The sequence below is a fragment of the Megascapheus bottae genome, chromosome 20 (assembly GCF_031878675.1).
Source record: "Megascapheus bottae isolate mThoBot1 chromosome 20, mThoBot2.hap1, whole genome shotgun sequence".
Classification (NCBI taxonomy): Eukaryota; Metazoa; Chordata; class Mammalia; order Rodentia; family Geomyidae; genus Megascapheus; species Megascapheus bottae.
Genome location: NC_143528.1, coordinates 33335660 through 33361193, shown reverse-complemented (window position 1 = coordinate 33361193; position 25534 = coordinate 33335660). Strand labels below are relative to the sequence as shown.

Genomic DNA, 25534 nt, shown 5'->3' with positions numbered 1-25534 from the left:
ATAATTTTAATTTGCATTTCCTTGATGATTTGAGATGCTGTATTTTTTATTTGTTGGTCTTTTGTATCTGCTTTTAGAACTGTTCTTTGCCCATTTTTCATCAAGTTGTTTTCTTCTTATTAAGGTTTTAGTTATATATGCATTATATAATATAATTTATTTCCACACTCCAACAGGTACTTTACTCAGTTATTTGATGTGTAGAAATGTCATATTTAATAGAAACTCACTTGTCTATTTGCTCTTTTGTTGGCTATGCTTCTGGATTCTATTCAAGAAATTGCCCAGCCAAGGTTATGAGGCTTTTCTCCTGCTTTCTCTTACCAGCTTTATAGTATCAGGTCTTACTTTTAGGTGTTCTTACACTTTGAGTTGGCTTTTACTTATAATGTGAGACAAGGGTACATTTTAATCAGGAGAGATATGAATATTTAGTTTTCTCCTAACCACCTTTTTAAAGAGGCCCTTCTTCCACTAAGTATGTTTTTGGCACTTTTGCCAAAAAATCAATTGACTGCAAATACTTGAGTTTATTTCTGGGCTTTCTGTCCTATTCCATTGGTTGATGTGTCTGATTTTACCATCAGCACCATCTGTTTTGATTATAATAGTTTTATAATACATAGTTGGACCATATCCCTATCTGTGGATTCTGCATATGTGAATTCAGAAAACCACAGACTGAAAATTTGATAAGGAACTGTATATAAATTAGACATACATGGATTTTTTTCTTGTGATTATTCCCTAAACTATTATAACAATTATTAATATAACATTTAGATTTTAGTATTCTTAGTAATCTAGAGATGATTTAAAGTACAGATGATTTGCATAGGTTACATGTAAGTACTATACTATTTTATATAAGGCACTTGAGCATATACAGATTTGGAGTCCTCAAGGATAGTTGTGTTTTGGTGATGATGGTTACAGCTCCCTCAGGAATGCTTTGACTTCAGTTTTTTCTGGTTCTTAGGAATTTCTTCTGTGTGTATGCAAAAATGACACTGGAATATCGAAAGAAATTGAATGTGTAGCTTACTCTTAATACTATGAGCATTTAAATGGTATTAATTGTCCAGTCCTTGAACACAGCATATCCTTCAATTTATTTGTGTCTTTCAAAATTTTTTCATCTGTGTTTTATAGTTTTCGTATATAAATCTTTAACTTCTTTTAGTAAATTTACACTTATTTTATTTAGGTAGGGGAAATTCTATTATAATTTATTTGCTTTCTTCTTCTTATTTTTTGTCAGTCTTGGGCTTGAGCTCTGGGCCTGAGTGCTGTCCCTGAGCTCTTCAGCTCAAGGCTAGTGCCCTACCACTAGATCCACAGCACTGCTTCTAGTTTTCTGGTGATTAATTGGAGATAGGAATGCCATGGATTTTCATGCCCAGACTGGCCTTGAACTGCGATCCTCAGATGTCAGTCTCCTGAGTATCTAGGATTATAGGCATGCGCCATTGCACCTGGCTTTTCTTATTTTTTTTTAAACACTACTCACATAGAGGGGTTAAGTTATGTAAGTACATTTTTTTTTGGACAATATCACCCTTCGCTCAGTTCTAAATTTTGATGAAGGCAATTTTACCACTTGTCCTGAATGAAGGCCTCCTGTTTCATCTTGCCTACCTGCTATGCTAGAATTTGCAGCTCTGTGTTGAATAGATGTGATGAATGTTTGTACCTGGCCCAGCTTTTGATCTACAGCAATGAATTTCAACTTCTCAACATTGACTATGACCCTTTCTCTGAGCTATACAGTGTAAATCTCAATGATGGCAGTAGAATAATCTATGTGAAGGATAAAATCTTCTTTCTAGATTGGTTGGAATCTATAAAAAATTCATATGTTATCATAGTGATGGTCACAAATATTGTTTATCATACAATAGGATATAGAAATTAGAAACTACTCTAAAAGTACTTAGTAAGTTAAATAAACTTGTGTTTCATGAATAAAAAGGAACTAACTATTCACTGACACAAAGCATATGGGAATTTTAAATACATTTTTGCAAATTAAAGAATAGGTCAAGAATACAGACCAATAATTAACCACAGATTGATTTAGAATCCAAAGAATTATGTACATATCTATATTCCATATATATCTACATATTTATCTTCTTGAAGAATATAAATGAATGAACCATCCCATAATAAGTATTGTTACAGGCAGTATTCATTTTTGAATGCTACCACTGGTGGGCTGAAGGTAAAGGTTGAAACCAGATATTTACATAGTGTCGTCTCCCCAAAAAACAATTATAACAGAGAATAGTTACTCTGCTCTTCGGAAAAATGTTAGGCACTACCTTAACCAAATTGTCCTGATTAGTAGCACTAGTAATAAAACCTATACCCCCCTTGTCTAGTGAGTTAAAATGAATGTATCACCTGTATTTACCCTCCCCCCCACAGCTTTAATCAAGTTATGAGAAAACAACCATAAATTGATGATATTCTATAAAGTAACAGATCTTCTCAGCTCTGTCTCAGGAGAGACTGAGGAACTCTTATGGACTGGAGAAACTTAGAGATATGAAAATTAAGTACATTGTGCACTCATGGAAATGATCCTGGAATATAAAAATAAATTTGTGAAGAAGCTGGTGAAGTGCAAAGAAACCTTCAAGTTCAATCCACAGTATTTTACTAATGTTAATTTTTAATTTAGAAGATTTTTTTTGCTGCAATTATATAAGATGTGAACAGGAGAAGCTGGGCATATGGAAACTCAATGTACTATATCTTTGCAAGACTAAAATTATTTCAGAATAAAAGTGAAGTATGGGTGCTTAAGTCATCTTTATCATTCAAAAGAAACGGAGTGGAAGAACCCTATAATCAAACACCTATTGATGGTTAATTTGTAATGTTGATGATGATTTATTTAGATGATTTATTTAGAATACACTTGGTGCTACTTATTTCGGTTGAAATTGTAAAGAGTCAATAATCAGAGTTTAATAGAGGAAACAGTTGAATTAAAGCAGCTGAGCTAAGACAGACTCTTACTATGCTTTTCAAATTTAATTTTCAGGATTTCTACCAAAGCTGCTGCTTTTTTCCTCTATTTTCCCTGTTTTTTTTTAAATGATACAGATATTATGATCTCAGAGGTAGTTGTCCTGTACTTGAAAAAGCAGAGATTTCCAAAAGAGGAACAACCAGTTGGGGGTTTCACAGTGGTTATCATAGTGATGTATTAGGAAAGTAGCATCTCTAGACCTCAGTACTGTGTGTGGCGCTATGTTCCTACTGGCAGCTTTTCCTGAGACTTGAATATTAGGAATTAGCCTGGGTTTTTTGTTTGTTTGGCACAGATAGCACAATGCTATTATTCAATAGGTTCAACCTGTGGTTAGTTCTTGTTTTCTATATGCATAGTTCTGTAAAGAGCCCTGCATAAACACAAAGTGAAAAATCAAGATCCCTGCCCCAAAGTCTCCACTTTCATGAAAGAGATTAGAGATGAAGGCATAATAGTAGGTGAAAAAGAGGAGAGGCTTTTGAGACGCTGTGACCATACTTTCATGTTCTCTTCTTTCTTCTACAAATCTGTGGTCTCTGGCAAATATTTGAAGTTGCTAAATCAGTTTGCTTATAAATAATGAACAATGTATAGTTGATGATCATTGGATTGATGATCATTAGTCCTTGGCACATAGACCACACTCAATAATGGTGCTGATTGTGATTATGGTGGTTGCTGTCAATATTAATAAACCATTAGAAAACCAGAGGAGTTTATGATACTCAAACACTTTCTTCGTTGAATATTGTAGAGCTCTTGGCTCAGTTTTTGTGTTTACTTTATTACAGAGATGATGAGGAGAAAAAGAAGTCTCCTTCGGAAGGTACTGATGAGAAGGCCAATGGAACACATCCAAAGACTATCAGCCGTATTGGAAGTACGACTAACCCATTTTTGGACATTCCTCATGACCCAAATGCTGCTGTATACAAAAGTGGATTCTTGGCTCGGAAGATCCACGCAGATATGGATGGGAAGAAGAGTAAGCATCATTTGTTTTCCCTCTGTTTCATTTATTTCAGCTTTAGGCTCAAATTTTAAAGTGGATTTGATGAAATAAAGTCAAGAATGAGGAAATTATGTTTATCTAGAGAAGTATTCTTGAAGTCTGAGAAATCCTGTAGTCCTGTATAAGAGACCCACATGGTGCTTAATCTTCTTAAACAGTATTACAGAACTCTAAAGTGAAGAGTATTCCTTTCCCAGTCTCTTTTTCCACATAACCCTGCCTTCAACAAGTAATACTGACTACTGCCTGCGTACTATGCACCAAATACAATAACTGTTTATGGGACAGACAGTCCCATATAGTCATTATGGACTTTGTATTTCTTGCGGTTGAAGGAAAGATTTATAAAACAAATATAGAATGACATTGGGATATTGATGGGTATTGCGTTGAATTTGTGGGTGGCCCTTGGCAAGATTGTCATTTTCACAATGTTGATTCTTCCAATCCAGGAGCATGGGAGGTTTTTCCATTTCCTCAGTTCTGCTTTAATTTCCCTTTTCAGGGTTTTAAAGTTTTCATCATAAAGGTCCTTTACATTCTTATTTAAGATAATTCCTAGGTACTTTATTTTCTTTGAGACTATTGCAAAAAGAGTTGCTTTCCTGATTGTTGCCTCATACCTCTCACTGTTGGCGTAGAGGAAGGCAGTTGATTTTTCAGGGTAAATTTTATAGCCTGCTACCCTTCCAAAGTTTTGAATCAGTTCAAGGAGCTTGAGAGTAGAGTCTATAGGATTCTTTAAATACAGAATCATGTCATCTGCAAAGAGGGAAAGTTTTGCTTCCTCTTTCCCTATTTGGATCCCCTTTATGCTTGCTTCTTGCCTTATTGCACTGGCTAGGATTTCTATTACTATGTTAAAGAGGAGTGGAGAGAGTGGGCATCCTTGTCTCATTCCTGATTTTATAGGGAAGGGGGGAAAACAAGATGGGGTGAGGGGGAGGGTAATGGGGACCAAGACATGTGAAAGGGTATCAGTGTATGTGAATTAATGCACCGTCTATCTGGCAAATATCATGTAACCCTTTTATTAATTACAATAAAAAATATCAACAAAAAACAAATACAGCAGTGGCATGGTGCTTCAGAGGAAAAAGAGAAAGTGAGGGAATTCATAACCAAAGCATATGTCCAGTGATTGGCCTTTGACAAGATATGCAGGTGACAAATAAGACAGCATGGCATAATTATTACTGGGCATTAAAGGATTGCCATTATTTAATGTCTTTTGATTTCTCTATGAGCCGTTATTTGTTCTGATAGTAGATGTAACTGGATTATGTTCAAATAGCTAGAAGAATTTTGCGTGAGTGAAATAGCAGTTTGACATAGTTGAATGGGCCAAGACAAGTTGACATATATGCATTAAATTAGCAGGCTTTGTTTCCAGGGTGTCCACCTACTTATGTAGAAAGAGACGTAAACTGAAGGGGGTAGATTGTACCACAGTTTTAATCTGTGGCTGGGTACCTTTTGTTAAGATGTCAGCGTATTTTATTAGGTTTCAGTCACAAGAAATATTGTGATGGTGTCCTTGACACTGACTTAGGATTCTATACGTTTCTTAATGTTTCCAAGTTTTTTTTTTCAGTAAATGATTTATTTTATTCATCTTTTTTTCTCTTTAATATATTACTTTATATGCACCAGATAGAAGGTGCATTACTTCACAAACACTGCTATCCCTTCTCATGTTTTGGTCCCCATTTCCCCCCCACCCCTTCCCTCATCTTGTTTTCCCCTCTTCCCTATGCTTCATTACATTTCCTATGTGCCTTAATCATCAGCTTAGCAGAATTCCTTTCTCTAGCATCATTGTGTCAAGTTCCAATAAATGCAAGATTACATCAGTTCAAAGAAGCCTAGGAAAGGGGTATACCTGAAAAAAAAAAGTATCACCAGAGCACTCTCCATTTTCTTCTCAACATAATGTATATGTTAGTGTTCTCTTTTATATGGGGCCCTATGTGCTGCTGGATACAGTACTGTGATTTGTTGAATTTTAGTAACAAAGAACATCCAAATTCTTCTCTCCTAATTTAGTGCAACCTAGGACAGGAGTGATATGAGTGACCAAGGGGATGAAATGCCAGGATTGACAGCCCCATTTGGTTGCAATATGCAGATCTCAGAGAAAGGGAGTTCTTGGCAGATATGACATGTCATAGATAATCATACTTAGTTTCAGTGGGCACACATATCTCTATACATTGAGTTTATACAACATGTTAGCTGAAAACAATAGGATTTTCCACAAATAAATTCATCTCCCTTTACCCTGCCAGGTGAAGCGGCAGCTTTCAATGTCAAGACTGATATTTATGTTATGATTATTCTCTCCAGTCAAAGATGGATATAGCTTCAATTCATAGGCTAACTGAAAAGTAGAGAAGCAATGACTGATACATATGAAATACTAGGGACACACACACACACACACACACCACATTCAAAGTGCCAGTTCAAGAGAAGCCAAAAAGACCAGGGTGGTGATGCATATCTATAATTCCAGTACCTATGAGTCGAGGCAGAGGAATTATGAATATTTTTTCTTTAAACAGAAAAGTATTCTTTACTTTTATCCCTCTCATGTTTTATCACTATGCATTCTGTACGTTGAGAAATTGATGTTTAATGTGTTTAGAATTTTTGGCAGCATTTTCTTTCTCTTTCAATACTGTAAAATACTATGCCATTGTTTCCTACCTGGCATGGTTTCACATGACAAATATGTTTTCACTCTTAGCTTTGTTTCAGTCCTCTCCACCTAACATGGTTTTTTCCCCTGGGACTGGTTTCAAGATTTTTTTCTGAATTTCAGCATTATAATTATAAGGTGTCCTTTATGCTTTTTCATGTTTAGTGTTTGTTCAGGTTCTTGTACTTGTGGGTTTATATTCTTCACCAATCTTGGAAAAGTTTAGCTCGTCTTTTGTTTCCATTGTGCTGGATTCATTTCCAGCACAGTGCATTCTTGCACTGAGTTCCATGTCTGGCTGTGGACATTATTTCTTTAAAATGCTCATGCTTCCTTCTGGGACTTGTTTTCTGTGTGTTAGATCTCTTTATACTATTCAGAAACTACCTGAAGGGCAGCTTTAGATTTTAAATTTAAATGTTTAATTTTTTCTTAGTTTGCTTTTGTCCTTTTGCTACTTAATTTAAATAATTGTATTATTCTTATATACAGTAATATTTTAAATTTTATATTTAGAGCTATAACCTATTTTATATCTTCCATTTTGAGTAATCTTAATTATATTTATTTTAGCTAAAGTTGTTGCTTTCTAGTCTTTTCCCTTCTAACATTTCCAAGACTTTACATTGATTGACTTTTCTTTTCTGGAGGGGAAAGGGCAGCACTGGGACTTGAACTGAGCTCCTGGGCCATGTCCCTGGCCTATTTTGTTCAAAGCTAGTATTTACCACTTGAGCCACAACTTTACTTCTGGCTTTTTGGTGGTTAAATGGACTTTCCTGCCTGGGCTGGCTATGATCCACGATCCTCAGATCTCAGCCTCCTGTGTAGCTAGGATTACAGGCATGAGCCACAGATGCCCAGCTCATTTTTCCTTTTTTTTTTTTACTACTATACTTTGTCCTTTCCTTTTATTTGTATTTTTACATGTTTTAGTTTGAATGGTCAATGTTGTACATCTTTTATTTTGTGGGTTCTATATTTTGTTTTGTATTTTCTTCTGGTACACAGCTAAGTAACATAGATTTACTGTATTGTTTAGAAACTTGCCTGTATTTTCTATTATCACACTGTGGAGCATGCTTTACTGTGGTACTTAACTGTTCCATAAATGAGCTATCATTATTCATTGCAGACTCCCTCCATAATCCATGGATTACACTCTGGCCAGTGAAGACACTATTTCTAGCTCATGTGAGCTATCGAAATTGTTCATTCCATTCCATTTTAGTGGTTCTTTCCCATTCCTTGAATTATTTTCTTTTGCTTGTGGTCAGAGCAGTGACCCCAAGTGAGAGAATTCTTATGCACATCTCCAGAGCCTTCTCTTTTGTGAGGTTGTCTCTTGTCAGTCATCTGCTCTATAAAATCTACCCCAGCCTCAACAAATCCCTTTGTCTTCATCACGAAGGACTTGTTTAGACTCTGTTTAGATAACTTTTCTCACTGCTAGAGCTAAGTTCTTTTCTGCAAACAATAAACTGGATTTACCTTATTTATTTCTTCCTTCTCTGAACCACAGTCCAATGCTGTTATCAAACAACATCTAAAAATGACATTTTATGTATTTGTGTACTTATACATTTTGCATATATTTTCCCTTCATTGTTACTGTAAGGAAGTTTCTACAGAAGTTAATCATTCAGGCCCAAGAGTTTGGCTTAGTGGTAGAATGCCTGCCTAGCATGCATGAAGACCCAGGTTCTGAATGCTTTTCCTTTTCTTTATTAGAGAGGCATACATCTAATTGAAATAAGTGTCATTTTTCATTTTGAATACAAATCTAGTATTTCAGAGGGAAAATAAACAAGGGAGCTTTCCTGGTAGACCCCCAAGTAATTTTGGAAAATCAACATATAATGTTCCTTTTTCTGCATACTTCTTTTCCAAGTCTATAGATATTTATTAGGGTCAGCATATTCAGTTATAGTGCTGATACTATATTTGTGAGTGTATGCAAATCAAGTTATCTGTTGAAAGTTGTTACAATAAGTTTTTAATAAGTAAAGATCTGGGTCAAAGGTCTGTATAGAGAGGATTTTCTCCTAAAACAGTAGAACATCAGTTCCACCTATGATACTTGTTCTTAAATATTATTTCTAAAGACTCAGATTCTTTAAATTGTACCCAGTTATTCACATAAAACTGTAGTTTTTGCCTTTAACTTTATGCTCAGTTCAGAAATTCTCCCTCCCAAGAGATAAACCATAATTAAAGACAAATGCTGTATCTCATAGAGAAATATATGTGTTTATCAGAACCATTAAATGTGACATTAAGGAAAAGCCTTGAAAGGTCAAATTTGAAAAACAAAATGCATCACATCTGGATTTTGTCAGACAGAAAGGAAAAGTTCAACATAAACTTGTAGATTTATCAACCTGTTGTCAGATACTTAGAGAAGTCAGGAAAATGACTGCAAATATGACTTCAGATATGTACTGAAAATATGAATGTGCTAAGTGGTCATATTGATAATTAAATGATGAGTCATTGCTACAGCTTTATTGCAACCACTTGTTATATGAATTCAGTTACTCTACATCCTGTGAAGCAAATATTATTATCACCCCCCATTTGTCAATGAGGAAATTCATCTTAACCCTCTTAGCCAAAGCTACTGTGTGGAATCACAGTACATCTGGTGGGATAAAAGTCTGGTTATAGGAAAATAATTGTAGCTTACAGCTAAAAAGCAATTACTATGAGACAACATGCTTTGAAAACCTGCCGGTCACTATGTAGCATGTATTTAGATGACTGTAGGTCTCAAGCTAAGAGCAATGGGGTCTAAACATATTTTTTGGCTAACACAGCATTTATTAAAAATTGAATTACATGGATTTAATTAGACATGCCTTGATTGATTATACTTTGCTACAATAGAGATGACCATGCATAATGCTACACTTACATATTTTAGTGAATGGAATATGGTGATGATGAAATACTTGCCTAGTTTTTGTTAATGTAGTCTCTATTTAAAGCTTATTATAAACTTTAAAATAATACAAAAAACCGTTCAAAATTGAGAGAAAGTTCATTGGAACATTGACATTTTCACAGATAAGAAGACATAAAACTTGATTATAGTATGGAAAGCCAACAAATAGAAGTCTTCAGTATTAATGAAAATGTGACTTAGGAAGTAATTAAGAAAATCAGGAGTACTCAAAACCCTTTGTAAACAGTTTTCTGAGGAGTGTATATGTATGTGTGTGTGTGTATTCACCATCTTAGTATCATAGTATAATTTTCAACTAAAGGTAGGAGCTGGAGAAACCCAGTTCCAAGACTTAGAAAAAAAAATGTAGCACAGTATCTGTATGTTCTTCATATGGAGAATTAATAACATTTGAATTCCCCAGTTCATGACTTCTTCATATTAAAGTCTTCTTTAAAAAGCTAAAAGATTTGATTGAGAAAAGATACTTACAATGTATTACTATAGTCACAGTTCCTGTTGAAAGAAGGTAAGAGAGAAGAACAGAGAGCAGAGATAGCCGTTTCTCCTCCACTTAGGAGTATAAAGGCTCTGTCTATACAGAAGAGACTGCACCATTTGTTGTCAGTTATTTGTCAATTTAAAAGTGAAGAAGGAAAGTAAGAACTAGGTGAGGTAAGAGCTGTTAATTAGCTTGATTACTGTAAATATTTTGCAATGTTTATATGCCTTAAATATCCAGTTGTACTCTATGAACATTTTTCTTTCATCCACATGCTCCTTTAAACTACAGACATTAGTCACAGAAATATCAATAAAAACATAAATCTATTGGGAAATGGAATGGAGAAAGGTTACTGAATCTTCATGTCACACACAAAACCCAGTGGAGAATGGAACCTATCATAACGTTTATGACAGCGCAGAAAAACACTGTTTGTGCTCTCCTGTAAGCTAGCTACCAGGACAGAGAGTTCAAATGTTCATGAAAGTGGACTTTGGGGGAAAGATTCTGGCTCACTAGGTGTGCCTCTCACTTTAGTAATTTTTAAATATCATTAACACTGTCACATTTTCAGTGTGGACTCTAGTCATTTAACCCATTTGAGATTACTTTCCGATTAGAAGTACTGTACTAATTGTTTTTGGAGGTTGGGGGAACTTTTGGTGGAAGATGTTAGCAGTCTCACTTTCAGCACTTTGGGCGTGAGGAGTTGCTGGGCAGCCAGGAGTTGTGCAAGAGATTCACTGGCTTGAGAGGGATTCACACCCCTTCTTGTCATCAAAGGTTTTGAACCTTTAGTCCCACATGTCAACTGTGAGAGAGTAGATGTTATTCTGAGTCACACATACTGAAAATAGAGTTTATAATAGCAATGCAAGCAGAATTCTTTGCTATTGTGTAACATGAGGAGCAGTGACACTATAATTAAGAAATAATAAAAGTGGATTCCCCCCCTACAATAAAGTTGACTTCTCTCAGTAAGAGAAAGACTTTAAGTAAAGGTAGAGAAAAATGATTGCTTTAATCTAGATTAAGCTACTTTCTTCCCCATCCCACCTGGCTGCCTTGTGGTAATAGGCAGGTAATGACAAGGTCCAAGAGCAGCTCTGTGCTGTGTCAGTAGGCCTCTGCCACATGACAATACACATGGACAGTTTTATGTTTTAGATAGGGAAATGTCCCTTGGCTAGTTTACATTCAGGTTAAAAGAATGGATTTTGTTGTTGCATGTTCCATTTTGATGGTTTGTGTCTGTAATTTCAAATGCACTCTTTCCTGCAGTGAAGTTGGTGAAAAGAGGCCTCCCACCTCTCTGCTCAGAAGCAGTACTTTTGACAAGGAACAGCAGAATATAAAACTGCCAATCTTTTAGGACCAAAAAAGAGTCTGCATGCAGGGGCTCTGACATATTTCTTTCTGGAAGAGAAATGCAGTTTGCGCCGCATCTCATTTTCACAGGTTTTTCTATTTTTACTATTTATCCTTTAGGTTTAGTTAACATTTCAAAGAAAGGAAAGTTTTTTTAATCCCTATTATGATTATTTACTGCTTTGTGTCTAATTCTTCAATAATAAGATGAAGATTTAAAATTAAAAACGCAATAGGTGCTACAGGTGTGTGTGTGTCAGCAGGGAACACTGGCTTAGCCCACATATGCTCTGGGTTCTATCCCTAGAGCCAGTAAGTAATAAAGCAATAACAGTCCGTCCTAATAGTACCTCTTATTCACACGCGCTAACAACTCCATATCTCTAGTAGATGCTTGAAATTTTGGACGGTAATGAGCTGTCTTACTGAATTCCTTTGTCGTCTTACCTAAGCACTTGCTGTGCACATAGGTGTAACTACTGCAGTTGGAGTTGTGAGAGCAAGTCATGTATCCATGTGTTTTCCTTCTTTTCAGTTGCATGGACAGAAGATTCATTTTTTACCATAGATCTTAACAACCTTGGCATGTGTCGGGGTCCTTCATCCCAGTCCCTCTTGAGGAGGGATGGGAAAAACACACCCAAACCAGTCCAAGCCGCGAGAGGAGAGGGCCCACTGTCCTCCCGCACTCAGCCTTGCTTCTCCGGAGCACGAACAGAAACGCCTCGCAGCTTCATCAAGGCAGGAGTCTCTTTCTCTCTAAGACTCCCCTCCTTATATTGGGTGCGGGAGCCTATCAGCACAACAGGTGGGCAGGATAAAGAGGTCCACTTGTTTACCCCTACTACAGGTCTCAGCAGAAAGTTATTAGAATGGCGTTACTCGGCCCCCAGCAGGCATGTGTTTTCTTCTTTCCATAATTTTTGCTTTCCTCTTAAAGGATACCTCACAGCTTCTCTTTAGCATACTCTGGGCCAGCACTACTACCCTGGTGCTTTAGGATAGTTATCAAGTAAAAGGAGAAGCCCTGAGGTATCACAGTTTCAAGGCAGTAGATCTGAGATACTATTGAAGGACTAACAGACAAAATGGGTATTGTGGATAAACCGAAACATACATCTCAGGCTGTATGAACTTGGTGAGATTGCACCACACTGCTCAGTACTGTGCACAACTTAAAGCATATCAATTACTTATTTCCAGAATTTTCCCTGGAAGGTTTTATGATTGCAGTTGACCTCAGGCAACTAAAACTGCAGAAAGCAAAGTCACGGGTAAGAGGGAAACTGCTATACCAGTTCCCTAAAGGAATTCACGTGATCAAAATTTATGTGCAAAATAGTTCTCTCTAGAGAGTACTAGTTTAAGGACTGAGCTTTAAAAACTGGTCATTGATTTAGTTTTACAAAAGAAATTGAGCAACAGCTAATGTGCTGGTACTGTTCAGTCTTGGGGATAAAGAGGTGGTGGCCAAATGAACAAACCTGAGTAGGTGTCATTCAGCCAAGAATGGCAAAAGGAGAGCCAGCGAATCAGAGGAATTGTGGAGAAGAATATTCTAACAGAGGCAACACACCCTTCAGGAGCCTTAGATGAGAACAGTCAATGAAATAATGCTTACTGTGGAGGTTAGCATATTCCACAGCAGTCCCGTTCTTAGAGCTGTGGAATGTCATCTTGCAGACAACTTAGTGACCCATGTAAAACATGCATCTAATGAGATGGGATAGACCAATACAATACCATCCTTTGCATTTTTAATGACATGATATGTAATTAGAAAAGTTTTAAAGTAAAGCAAGTATATCACCACAATTTGTTTGACAAATACACAGTACCATGATTAGAAGGTTTTCTATTTATTTATTTACTTATTTATTTATTTTCCAGTCCAGGGCTTGAGCTCAGGGCCTGAACACTCAGGCTTTCTCAAGGCTAACATTTTATCACTTGAGCCACAGCACCACTTCTGACTTTTTCTTTGTATTTGGTACTGAGAAATTGAACCAGGTGTTTGTGCATGCTAGGCAAGTACTCTACCAGTAGGTCAAACTCCTGGCCCAAATTAGAAGGTATTCTATCCAATTACTGTTGGTGATGAGACTGATAATTTGATATTTGTAGGGTGGTGGGTTGTCATTTTCTCTGTTTACAATTTTTTGTCTGTGATATTAGATAAATACGTGCTAACTGAGGAAATCATTGTTCTGTTATTTAACTTTAACTTAATTATAACATTAATGAAATGTTTTCATCATAATGAAATATATTTAAATATAAAGTGTTTAAAAAACACTGATGAAAAGGTATAACTTATTCATAGCATAATTATCAATCAAAAGTAATAATGATTGTGATAAGGGTTTCAAACCCTTCACTTTAAAAATCATTGGTAATGAATACAGAATACAGTTTCCCCCCCAGTATCTATCGGGTATAGATTCCAAATTCAGGACATACTGATGCAGGATTTCTGTGTAATCTATGAACATCTTTCTATTCTTTGCATTCCTCATAGCACCTAAAACAAGGTGAGTGTTATATAAATAGTAGTTTTACTGTACATCTTCAGCCTATCTCAGACCTAACTACATTGTATACAACAAGACTAGATAAAAGATGCTCACACGGTAGTCCTACAGAGAGTCTGAGGATCTGGGAAATGGCAGGAGGTCACAGCAGGATATTCCTGAGCATCAGTACATTCTTAGGGGTTCAGCATAGTGCTTCATATTCAGGAAATTCAAGTTTTGCTTTTCAGAATATTTTGATTTGCTTTTAATTCAGGTTGACTGCACCAGTCACAGTGAACACAAACTGGAAATAGAGGTAGATTGAATTAGTTGACAGAATTGATGTCCTTACCCTAGGCTGCTGGGATGCTGTCACGTGGCCCCTTCTTCTAGGAAGGTAGGGGAGGCTTGGGATCCCTAGTAGGCCAACACATGGCAGGAAGTTGACTTGGAATGGGCCTGGCTTAGGATGAATGGTGGCAGTGGACACAGGCCTGAATGTGGATGGTCAGACCTCCTTTACCATTGATATACCCTGTGCCCACCCCCACCTGGTGGTGTCAGGAGGGCTGCTTCACAAGCAGGAGCTGGAAGTCTGTCCTGAAGCTCCTCACTGGGAAGGAAGCAATCTGTGTGCTATCAAGCTCCCTAGAGAACAGATTCTGTGTGGGAAATGCTCATTTTTGCCACTGTGAATTATTTTTATTGACCTGCAGCAACTTTTACCTGGAGGCATTTTAAAGATGCCAGTGAGCCCTGGGGTATTTTACAATGAAGGGATCTTATTTGAATTGCTATTTGTAGAAGTGCCTGCTCAGTGAGGTCTTTGACTGTGCCAGTCCCTGGTTCACAGGGTGCTTATGAAGCAGATTTGATGTCACTGACTAGCCTACTTCTTGACTCAGTGGTTTCCTGCTCTTCTCGGATAGACTGAGAATATTTTCTTTCTTCAATTTTGATTGAGAGTAGTTAATCTTCTGCTTTATTGTAGCACTTCGCTTTTTTAAAGTTTTTGTAAAGAGCTCCACTTAAGAAATTAAGGAAAAGTAGTTAGTGTGGTTATCTTACAATCAGTGTTCAAAACTTTCACACCAATGAAGTTACTGAGCTTTCGTAACATTTTGTTATGATCAACTTTTTGAGCAATTATTAAAAAGTACAAGTTCCCCAACTTCTTCCTTCAACAGGATCTGCTTTTACAGAGTTACAGATATCATTTGTTTCCTAGAATGTTGAAGCTTCATATTTCAGGTGTTCATCCTTCAATTAACTTTTTAAAACCCATCCTAATTTGTCAAGTGATAATAGTTCATTGGAGAATCAGTATTTACTCATGAAACTATAACCCCCAGAGTGCAGAAAGATTTGAATATCTGTAGTTTACTACTTGGAAAAAAAATTCTCTATCAGCTTTTGTCTCCTCTATGGCTTTTCATTGTATGCAGGTTTGGTATATTACCAGTGTCCAGATAGGATTTTTTCTTCCAAGAGCCTTTTGGATAGTATAATGTCAGTTAAAGGTCATACAAAATTGTCAGTACAGGCAACGGCCTCAGGCATGAGACTGGAAGCATACCAGAAGCATACTTGTCTATCATCTACCAAAAGATTTCTCTGACATATGTTGTCTACTCCTGGATGGATTGGAAGCAGTAAAAGTGTTAATAAATAGTTCATATTTCATCCTCTTCTAATTAAATTAGATGTGCTTCTATATTGAGTTGCCTAAAATTTATCAATGATGTGTATGTATGGGGAGGAAATCTCAGATGCCCTTAAAACAAATTCTGAATATATCCATGGGTAAAAAGAGTCTTTGTATTTTGGCATAGAACTGGAAACATTATGCCTGGCCGGCACTATCCTTAATTTAAGAACACCTAAAAGCTTAAGTCATCTAATTTCCAGAGCAACTCTATGAATAGGCAATATGTTCCCATTTTACAGGGTAAATGACCATGTTTTATGAAGTTTCATTGTTCATGTAACTGCCCATATGGCACTTGCTACCCTTCAAGGTGGTGCTTCATAACCAGAGATGTTTGGAAACAACCACCAAAACAGTGAGCACATTGGTATGCTTAAAATCCAAATACCACTGCAATAGTCGGCATGCTGTGCTATTCCGGAAAGATAGGTTTCTAGTAAAAGTTTTTAAAAATCTCTGTAAAGCACAAAGAGTTGGACGTCAGCTGGCAGGGACGTTTTGGCCAGGATATTCTCCCAACTCCCTATCAATACCATGATTTGTTTTCTGTTAATAACATAAATATTCTTATTTGAGAGAAGGAAATATTTTATTTCTAGCCAGCTGTTGGGAACCTGGGAGTAACTAGTGCTATTGGTTGCTTACTAATATGTGACTCATCTCACCCTGGTAACTTCCGAGAGTTTCAGCGTGAATTCCATTGCTTCAAGTAGCAACCTCAGAGTGTGCAGGTTCTGATTTGTTAATTAAAAACTTAATAATACTACTTGTGGTGCCCAAGGATATTTTGTAAAAGAAAGTCAAGGATTAGTATGGAGATTGCCTTCCCTTCACCTAATGGTCTCTGAGTATATCATCCATGAACTTATCTAAATCCTTTGCAAAGTAATTCAGACAGCAGACTCCCAAGCTTGGGTTTAGCAACTGCCTCAGAGATTTACAACTTCAGAAATTATTTCTTGCTGAAACAGCATATTTCCTAACATTGCAAGGTAGATGCTAGGGAATTTTGCTTAGTTTTCAGACACCATCACTAGGGAAATAAAGCAACTTCTAAGAATGCCTTGTGCCTTTCACAAATCTAATATAGATGTGTTCTCATTGCATGAGTGTAGAAGAACTTTTGCTGACCACAGATTTTTTTCTGAGTTCACAAAGGCGCTACATGTATTTTGGAATTCTGTCATTCAGATTGCTGTGTGCTCCTCATCTCTTTTCTACTGAGACTAATGAGTCTCGAGATGTCTCCTTGCTGTTTCTTGGTCTGGTAAGGCCTGCATTGCCAGTTAGTCTTCATGACATGACTCTTCATCAGGCCATGTCCTTGGAAAAGAAAATATAGGCAATGAACTGTGTACATCTCTCTAATATTATGCCTAAGCAAGAGGCAAAAGCAAATGGTTAAAGAACCTAAAGTGACAGATGCTCAAAATAGGATGAGACTTTGACCTAGGAAGAGTACTGTATCCTTTAAAGCATAGAGGCAGTGAGAGCTTTCTGGGCTCCGTTGAGAAGAATTGAATTGGAGCAGATAGCACATAAATATAAACTTTTATATCAAGATTATAGCTTCAGGGGGGATATAAAATATGCAACTCCATTTCCTGACATATACCTTTGCTGAATATTTTATTGCTTGGGAATATTTTATTCCTTGCCCTTTATGAAAAAAAGAAAGGGTGACAGTTTGTCCTTTCCCAGTGTGCATTTCACTCTTTTATGAATATCAGTGTGAAATAAAGTATCATTCACAGGTCTTTGTATTTCCAAATAAGTTTCCTCCCATGTGTAATAAAGATGAGAAATAATAACTTTTGAACCAGTGAAGATTCAGTGACTATTCTAATATTACCTATTTTTGGAGCAAGTACCAAATTTTCTTTTGAAGAAATATGTGTGTGTGTTACAGAGTTACAATCACAGAATTTTTATTGTAATTAATAGAAGGGTTATATTATATTCACCAGATAGACGGTACATTACTTCACAAACATTGATACCCTTTCTCATGTTTTTGTCCCCAATTCCCTTCCCCCACTCCCTCCCCTCATCTTGTTTCCCCTTCCCTATCCTATTTCAGATAAACAAATAAACATATTCAATATATCAGATAACAAGGTAAAATGCTGTAACAATATGAGATAACCAAGGGACAACACAAGAAATGAGAAATAATATAGTACATTAAGAACAACAATCACACATTATATGGCTCTTGTTTTTATATCCTAGAGGTCCTTTCATTTAGCCTCATCCTATATGGCCTTATGTATCTAGGTTTTGCCCTGTTGTAAACCTCTGCTAGGAGAGTCCAAGGTTTATACTAACAATCACAGAATTTTACTAGTTCTTTCCACTTTTTATTGTAACCCATAGTAGTCAGGATCCTGTCCCTAACCTGGGACAGATATTTATAGCATATACATTGTTAACAGCTGGATAGACAGTTTTTACTTCGTATCATAAATATCTCTTTAATATGTTTGAGTATCAGCTGAATCAGCTCTTAAGTTATATGCTAGCTTCTCTACTCAGAGAGGTGATGTAGCCTGGGTCCTGGATCTAGTTTAATTAGCCTTTCCTTGTGTATTAACGAGTGACAGGGCCGGAGTTTGGCCCAGTGGTAGAGTGCTTGCTTAGCATGCACAAAGACCCCGGTTTGATTCCTTGGTACCACATACATAGAAAAAAGCTGGTAATGGTGCTGAGCTCAAGCCCAGGACTGACAAAAAACAAAACGAGTGACAGTTAAAGTGCCCAGCTCTGCAGAGAAGCAGTGCTGTGTCAGAGGGCCTGAGTCACCATCTGCATACTGGAGACTATCAACAGTGGTCCCTTCATATGGTTGTGCCTTGAGCTGATACTTGTCAGACAGCATCTTGGACTGCTACCTGCAGCAGTGTGTGCTCAGTAAACACTACCTGCTGCTGCTATGCTAATAACAGTTCTTTTTACTATTAGTATTATCATTCTGCACAAAATTAGGCTGGTAGCACATGGGAGATCAGGTCTTTAAGCTTTCAGCCATACATAGGGATGATTTTGAAGGCCCTAGATCTCAGAGTAAAAGAAAGTACGTAATTTGTTTTCTCCTCCTGTCTAATCATCATCATCCCTCTGTCTGTCTCACAGGACTGTCCCCAGATACCTTCCCTTCTTAGTGTACTTGTCATGTGTCTCCTCATCTGAACAGCCTTGTGTGTGATAGCCTTGGCATCCTCAGATGGGGAACCTCTTGGAAGCTTAATTTGCCTTTCAGAACTGCAAATGTATTAATGATGAAATGTTAGTATGAGCTAGAGGTCATGCAATACCTTCCCAAAAAAGGTCTGTGTGGATCCAATAGAAGGCTGTGCAGACCGCTAGCCATGGTCAGAGCAGGGCAGTGCACAAGCCCTGTGAGAGCCACCCCATTTCCTCTCCTTTTCCATTCCTTCTTCATGATTATTCCATTCTGTATTTGGGCCTTTGTCCCTCATCTGTGTTTATTCCCTACCTTGTTGTGTTTTCTCCTTCCTTGACTTCAGTCCCCGTACCTGACACAAATGCATTCTTTCCCGATGACAAGATGTATGAATGACTCTTTAAAAAAATTTTTAAAAAAGAAAACTAGAGAATCTGTTCCCCACATGATGATCTACAGATTCTGAACTTTCCATCATAAAATTTCCAAAATGATACTGAAAATGTTTTTAAACACATTTTAAGTAAATGGATAAACCTGTAGCAACCAAAGGGAAATCTGATGAGGCCAGAAATAAACCAGGAGTCCTACTCCAGGATAAATGAGCTAACATAGTGCTTCTCCCAGCAAGTTCTCAATTAGGAAGGTCAACTAGTGCTATGTATCACATCCCACAGCATTTAGCAACAGAGGACAAAGAAATGAAGAATGTGGCAGAATAGTTAAGACATGTGAAAGGAAGTGACAAATCAGAGGGGCATGCCATAAGATTATGGTGGTGTTGATGATGGAAGATGGTAGTGTTCACGGATACAGCTACAGAGTTTCCAAATGATGCTTAAGAAGCATAAAGAAAACTAGAGTGTTAAACTAAAAGAAAGTCATACTTAGATATAACTTTAACTCAGGGTAGACATCACTATAATAATGGGCAGTCATTGAAGTAATGAAGTAAAAAATGGTTGCAAATCTGCAAACTTTATTATTATTATTTATGTAGTTGTGCAGAAGGGTTACAAACTCATCAATTGGGTTATGATTACAATGCTTCTTGCTTAATGCTGCTGCTTCCCTTGTTCTCCATCATTTTTCCCCTCCCATCACCAGTCTTAAGTTATATAGTTCAGTTATATAATGTACATCGAATATAATGACTACATTTGCTCACCCGTCCTCCATTCATATTCCCTCCCTTTGCACATCCTCAAAACCTGCACATTTCATAAAAATACTCTTTTTTTTTTTTTTTTTTTTTTTGCCAGTCCTGGCCTTGAGCTCAGGGCCTGAGCACTGTCCTTGGACTTTCTCAAGGCTAGAGCTCTACCACTTGAGCCTCAGCACCACTTCCGGCTTTTTTCTATGTATGTGGTACCGAGGAATCGAACCCGGGTCTTCATGCATGCTAGGCAAGCACTTTAACCACTAGGCCAAACACCCGGCCCCATAAAAATACTCTAATAAAACACAAAAATGCAACAAATTTTGAAAGACCATTCCTAAAGTCATAATTTGTAAGGGTAGTCATTAAGAACTGAAATATGAGGCATTTAAGAAAAATATGAGGTACAGAGAGAAGTGACAAAAGTAATAAATAAAATGGAAGTAACCTCGATAGACAATAGCACATTGTGTTTGTAGTGTGCCTGTGTGTGTGTGTGTGTGTGTGTGTGTGTGTGTGTGTTTAGTGATGAGTTTAGTAGACCCTTTCTTTTTTCTCACAGCAATGCTCTGGTTGAAGGTTTGAACTCAGGCCCTGGAGCTCACTTGGCTTTCTTGCTCATGGCTGTCACGCCAGGACTTAAGCCATGCACCCAGCCAGCCTGTGCTGCTTATTTTAGAGATGGGATTTTGCATTGCCCAAGGTAACTACCAATCACCAGTTTCTGGGTCTCAGCCTAGTAAGTAGCTAGGATTACAGATGTGAGACAGTAGTTCTACTGGCACCAGGTTGGTAGCACTTATTAAAAAGCCAAGTAACTGACATTGCTATCATGAGAGGTTGGAGGCAGTTGACTGGAATGAAAACGTTCCAGGCCCTTGCGCTTTCAGTAGGTAAAGGAATCCATTATCTTTAGTATCAAAGGAAACATATGAAGAACCGTTGTGAGCACCTGATAAGAACATTGTTGTTGTTGTTGCTTTGCCTGACCTGGGGTTTGTTCTCTACCACTTAAGCCACAATACCATTCCAATTTTCTGGTGGTTAATTCGAGATGATTCTCACGGACTTCCGTGCCTTGGCTGGCTTTTAACTGCAATCCTCAGGTCTCAGCCTCCTGACTAATAGGGATTACAAGCGTGAACCACCAGCACCCAGCAATTGAAAAAAAAAAAAAGAGTCATCTTTTAGTTAAGTTACAGGAACACTCTGTCACAGTGGATACCTGGAAATTTGTTAAACTTCCTACCACCTCTGTGGTAGGAATCAGATCCATTGAGTTTCCTATAAGTCAATAACCTTTTACTTCTTGCCTCTCATGGTATTTATGTGTACTCACAGTTAGACTCCTTTATCTACTTGTATGTTCTCTACAGCCAGATGCTATAAATCACTTCCCATGCACCCACAGTTTTCATTCTGAGGAATTGTTTTCATTACCTGGTATCTATCCTATTGTGTGGTGTGCAGCTACAGTATCAGCACTGTTGTGTGTGTGTATGTGTGTGAACAGAGCAGTTGAGCCTGCCTCTGGAGAATCTCCCAGTTTCCTCCAGTGCCCCAGTGCTCACTTCTCTGAGTGAGGACTCTCTCTCTATGCCATCCTTCTCTTGTGTAAAGTGGAGATGATAGTAGTAATTTTCTCTTATCATTCTAATGGTAAGTTTACCCAGATGTGGGAAAATGGATCAATGCATGCCAAAGCCTTATAGTGTGTTGCGTACTGGACATCCTTGCTTCTTGAATGTCTTGTTGGGAGGCTTGTTTCAGTCCCTTCTAGACGACTCAGTTTTGCTTGACCAAAGGCAAGATTGAGTCTTACATGTCTTTAGAAGATGGGAAAATAGGAAGGGGGATTTAGCATTTGTTGTCAGGGTAATGCTCAATTCACATTTCAAATGGAGAACTGCTTGGAAACTTGCTAATAGGCTTGATATGGAAATTATAAAAACATAAAGATTTACAGATCTTTGAACTGAAAGGACCTCAGATTCCTACTAAACTAACTTTGGGGCTACAAGGAAACTTTTTCAGCAGCAGAAACTATGACACTACTATAGAAATGACAGGGTTTTCTCTAAAGTCTTCTTTCCACCTTTAGCCAGTGCTTTATCTTAACTTATGTAAAATACCCACATTCTTAATTGAAGGATTACAGTCCCAAGGGCTTGAATGACTTGTCAGGAGTTGCCAGTCACCCAGTGGTGGGTAGGAGGACAGGTTTGACTTAAGATAAGGACTAGAAGGGTGTGGGCCTCTGGTGGTCTGTGTTCCTGTCTGCCGCCTCCACCACACCACTCACACTGAGCTCTGACGTTTCTCACCGCTCAGGCTCACCTCTCTGTATACAGCACTCACGCAGGTAATGTCAGAATTTGCCTTCGTCAGTGAGTAGAGTGAATCCATCTCTTCCTTTGTCTGATCTGTAATTTCTTTGATCCTGGACAGTTATTTTCTTTACAAAGGAGATTAGGGTGTGCTTTTTATGGGGGAGACACTTTTAAATCTCACCTAGTGGAAACAGAAGGGATGTCATTTTTTTCATTCCCTGGAAGCCTGCAGAGCGGATGTGTGGAAGCCTTGCTTGCCAGGTGGGCTCTCAGTATGGTGCTGGCAGGAGCAGTTGGGCTCTGTAGGTGGATATTTACCTGTCCTCTAAGCCCATGAGTTCTGAGAACTCATTCGAATGGCATTTAGAGAGTTTGCTTCATAATAATATACTTCCTAAATGAGTCAGGTATCCAAGTTTCAGAGGCCCTAAAGATAGCCCTGAATTTGAGAAAGGAATAAATGACTTCCACTGTGGATTTGGACTGATACGTTTAGGAAAGTTACATTTAGGTGACAATATTTTCCAGTTACAAATTTTAAATTTGTTAGGATTAAAGATAGATTGGAAGCTGTGTCAGATGTCAGCAAGGATGCAGGGGTTAAGTACCATATCTATGCCTGATGGGAATGTAAATTAGCCACTATGGAAATCTGCAGAGATGTTCCTGAGGTGCCATATGATCTTGCAGTTTCACCCGAGTATATATGTGAACCAAGGAAACTTAGCATACAATTGAGATACTCTTATACCCAGGTTTATTGTGACACTATTCATAAACTGTGGAGATAACTGTGGAGCTGCTCACCAATGGATGAGTAGATAAAGAAAATGCAATATATATGTACAATGAAATGTTACTCAGACATAAAGAAGAACAAAAGTATTTGATATACTGGACAATGGATATGGAACTGGAGATCAGCATGTTAAATGAAGTAGACTCATGTTTTCTGTCTTGCAGAATCCAAATGAAAAACAAAAATGACTAGAAAGTAGCAAGAAAAGGCACTTTGAAAAGGGCCTGGGGACCACTGGAGTAATAGTCTGGGAAAGACAGGGGAATGGATAGATGAAGATGGTCAAAGCACGTGATACACATATTTCAAAATACCATAAACTCATTGTTTTTTCTTCTTTGTTATTTGTAAGTAGTTGTACAAAGGAGTTGCCATTTGACAGAGCAATTTATGAATACAATCTATCTTCATAAATGTCATCTCCTTCAACATTGTCACCTATCCTTCCCCCACCCACGCCTTCCTTAATTTTTCTTAATTTCCTAGGACATACATTGGATACTTAATTGCTTTCCCCCCCCCCATCTCCTTTACATTTTTTTAACTAATCTCTATTTTTGTCAGAAAAATTAGTAAGCATTTATTAAGCAAATTGAAAAATTCTTTATATCCCAGAAAAAATATAAAAAGAATATAAAGGTTTTAATTAATTTGAGCAATATTTTTTTCATATATTTTTATTGTAATTAATAGAAAGGTTACATTATATTTACCAGATAGAAGGTGCATTACTTCACATACATTGATAACCTTTCTCATTTCTTGGTCCCCATTTCCCTCCCCCCCACACCGCTCATGTTGTTTTCCCCACTTCCCTATCCTATTTCAAATAACCAAATACACATATATACAACATATCAGATAACAAGGTGAAATACTGTAACAATATGAGAATAACCAAAGGACAACAAAAGAGATGAGAGATAACATAGTACATTAAGGACAACAATCACTCATTATATGGCTTGTGTTTCTATAGCCTGGAGGTCCTTTCATTTAGTGTCATACTATATGGCTTTATGTATCTAGGTTTTGTTGAGCAATATTCTTAACAGTGACTAATATCAGCTGTATAGTGGGTTAGGCCCTGAGAATTATGAAAATGATGAATGCTCACTCCCAAGACATTCACCTTCTAGGGAAAGAGACCCTTAGAAAAGGAAGTTGTGACAGTGTGTCAGATCTGTAGGAATGGCATCAAAGTTGTGCTCCATTCAGCAAGATGTAGGAGGAAAAGGTGATTGGTCCTTTCCCAGTCTAGCCCTTCTCTTGAAATAACCTGCCAGCCCTTTTTGCTTTCCACTTTGTAAATCATCTGGAAAGGAGAATGTAGAGCCATGCTACCTGGATTCCTTTTCTGGATGGCCTGTTCCTCAATTGTATCATCATAAGGAGGGTATTTCGTTGTGCTTTTGTTTTGTAAAAAGAAGAGAGTCTTCACACCTATTTGGAAGAATTATTATAAAGATTAAGAAAATTCATGGAAAAAGTTTTAGAAAACTGCCTGATATATCATGAAGCTCAAGAAAATTTTAATTTCCATTATCATTCATTTTGATAGCTAATAAAATATTGACACAGCCATCATATTGATGTTTTGTATTTTTCTTTTAAAATATTCATCATTTCTTTCAAGTAAAAGTTTACATATTTTTTCTCCTTTAGCTCCAAGAGGAAAGCGAGGATGGAAAACCTTTTATGCTGTCCTGAAGGGAACTGTCCTTTACTTGCAAAAGGTAAAAGTACAATGGATTAAAAAAAACACATAATTTTATGAAACAATGTTTGAACAAAGTACCCCAATGTTTTGTTTAAAGAAAATGCTGTACCAAACATCCATAAGACTGATTGGTGTTTAAAGTTTTGTGTGTGTGTGTGTGTGTGTGTGTGTGTGTGTGTGTGTGTGTGTGTGTGTGTGTCCTCATAGCTGGTGGAAAAATTATTGTGGAATATGCATATGCACACATGTAAATGGACCATATTCTATTGTTCAGGAAGAAGTATTGAGTATAAGTTAGTAAGTTAGACCACATCTAGTAGGTGCCAAGTATAAACTTGCATCAGCATCTGTTTCATACTGTAGTTTAGTTAGAGCTTTCATTTATATCCTTCCAAGTTACTAGCTTAGTTTCAAACCTACTTATAACTAACACATGTGTTTTCATTGAGTCCTGAAATACTTGTACCTTTAGTGCAAATGGATGCTTTCCAATTTCTATACTCCTCCCCTCCCTGTCGGAATCCTTTCTTTCAGGCTCCAAATCTCAT

General features: G+C 37.3%; 1 protein-coding gene across 6 annotated transcripts in view; it reads left to right on the top strand.

Annotated features, from left to right (window-relative positions):
- Psd3 (pleckstrin and Sec7 domain containing 3) overlaps nucleotides 1-25534 on the top strand; it is a 285771-nt gene that overhangs the window by 221907 nt on the left and 38330 nt on the right. For all 6 annotated transcript variants that reach the window (XM_090354241.1, XM_090354243.1, XM_090354242.1 and 3 more), the window contains 2 exons: nucleotides 3835-4028; nucleotides 24932-25002. In XM_090354241.1, coding sequence (XP_090210367.1) covers nucleotides 3835-4028; nucleotides 24932-25002 — 265 coding nt within the window. The remainder of the gene's footprint in view (nucleotides 1-3834; nucleotides 4029-24931; nucleotides 25003-25534) is intronic.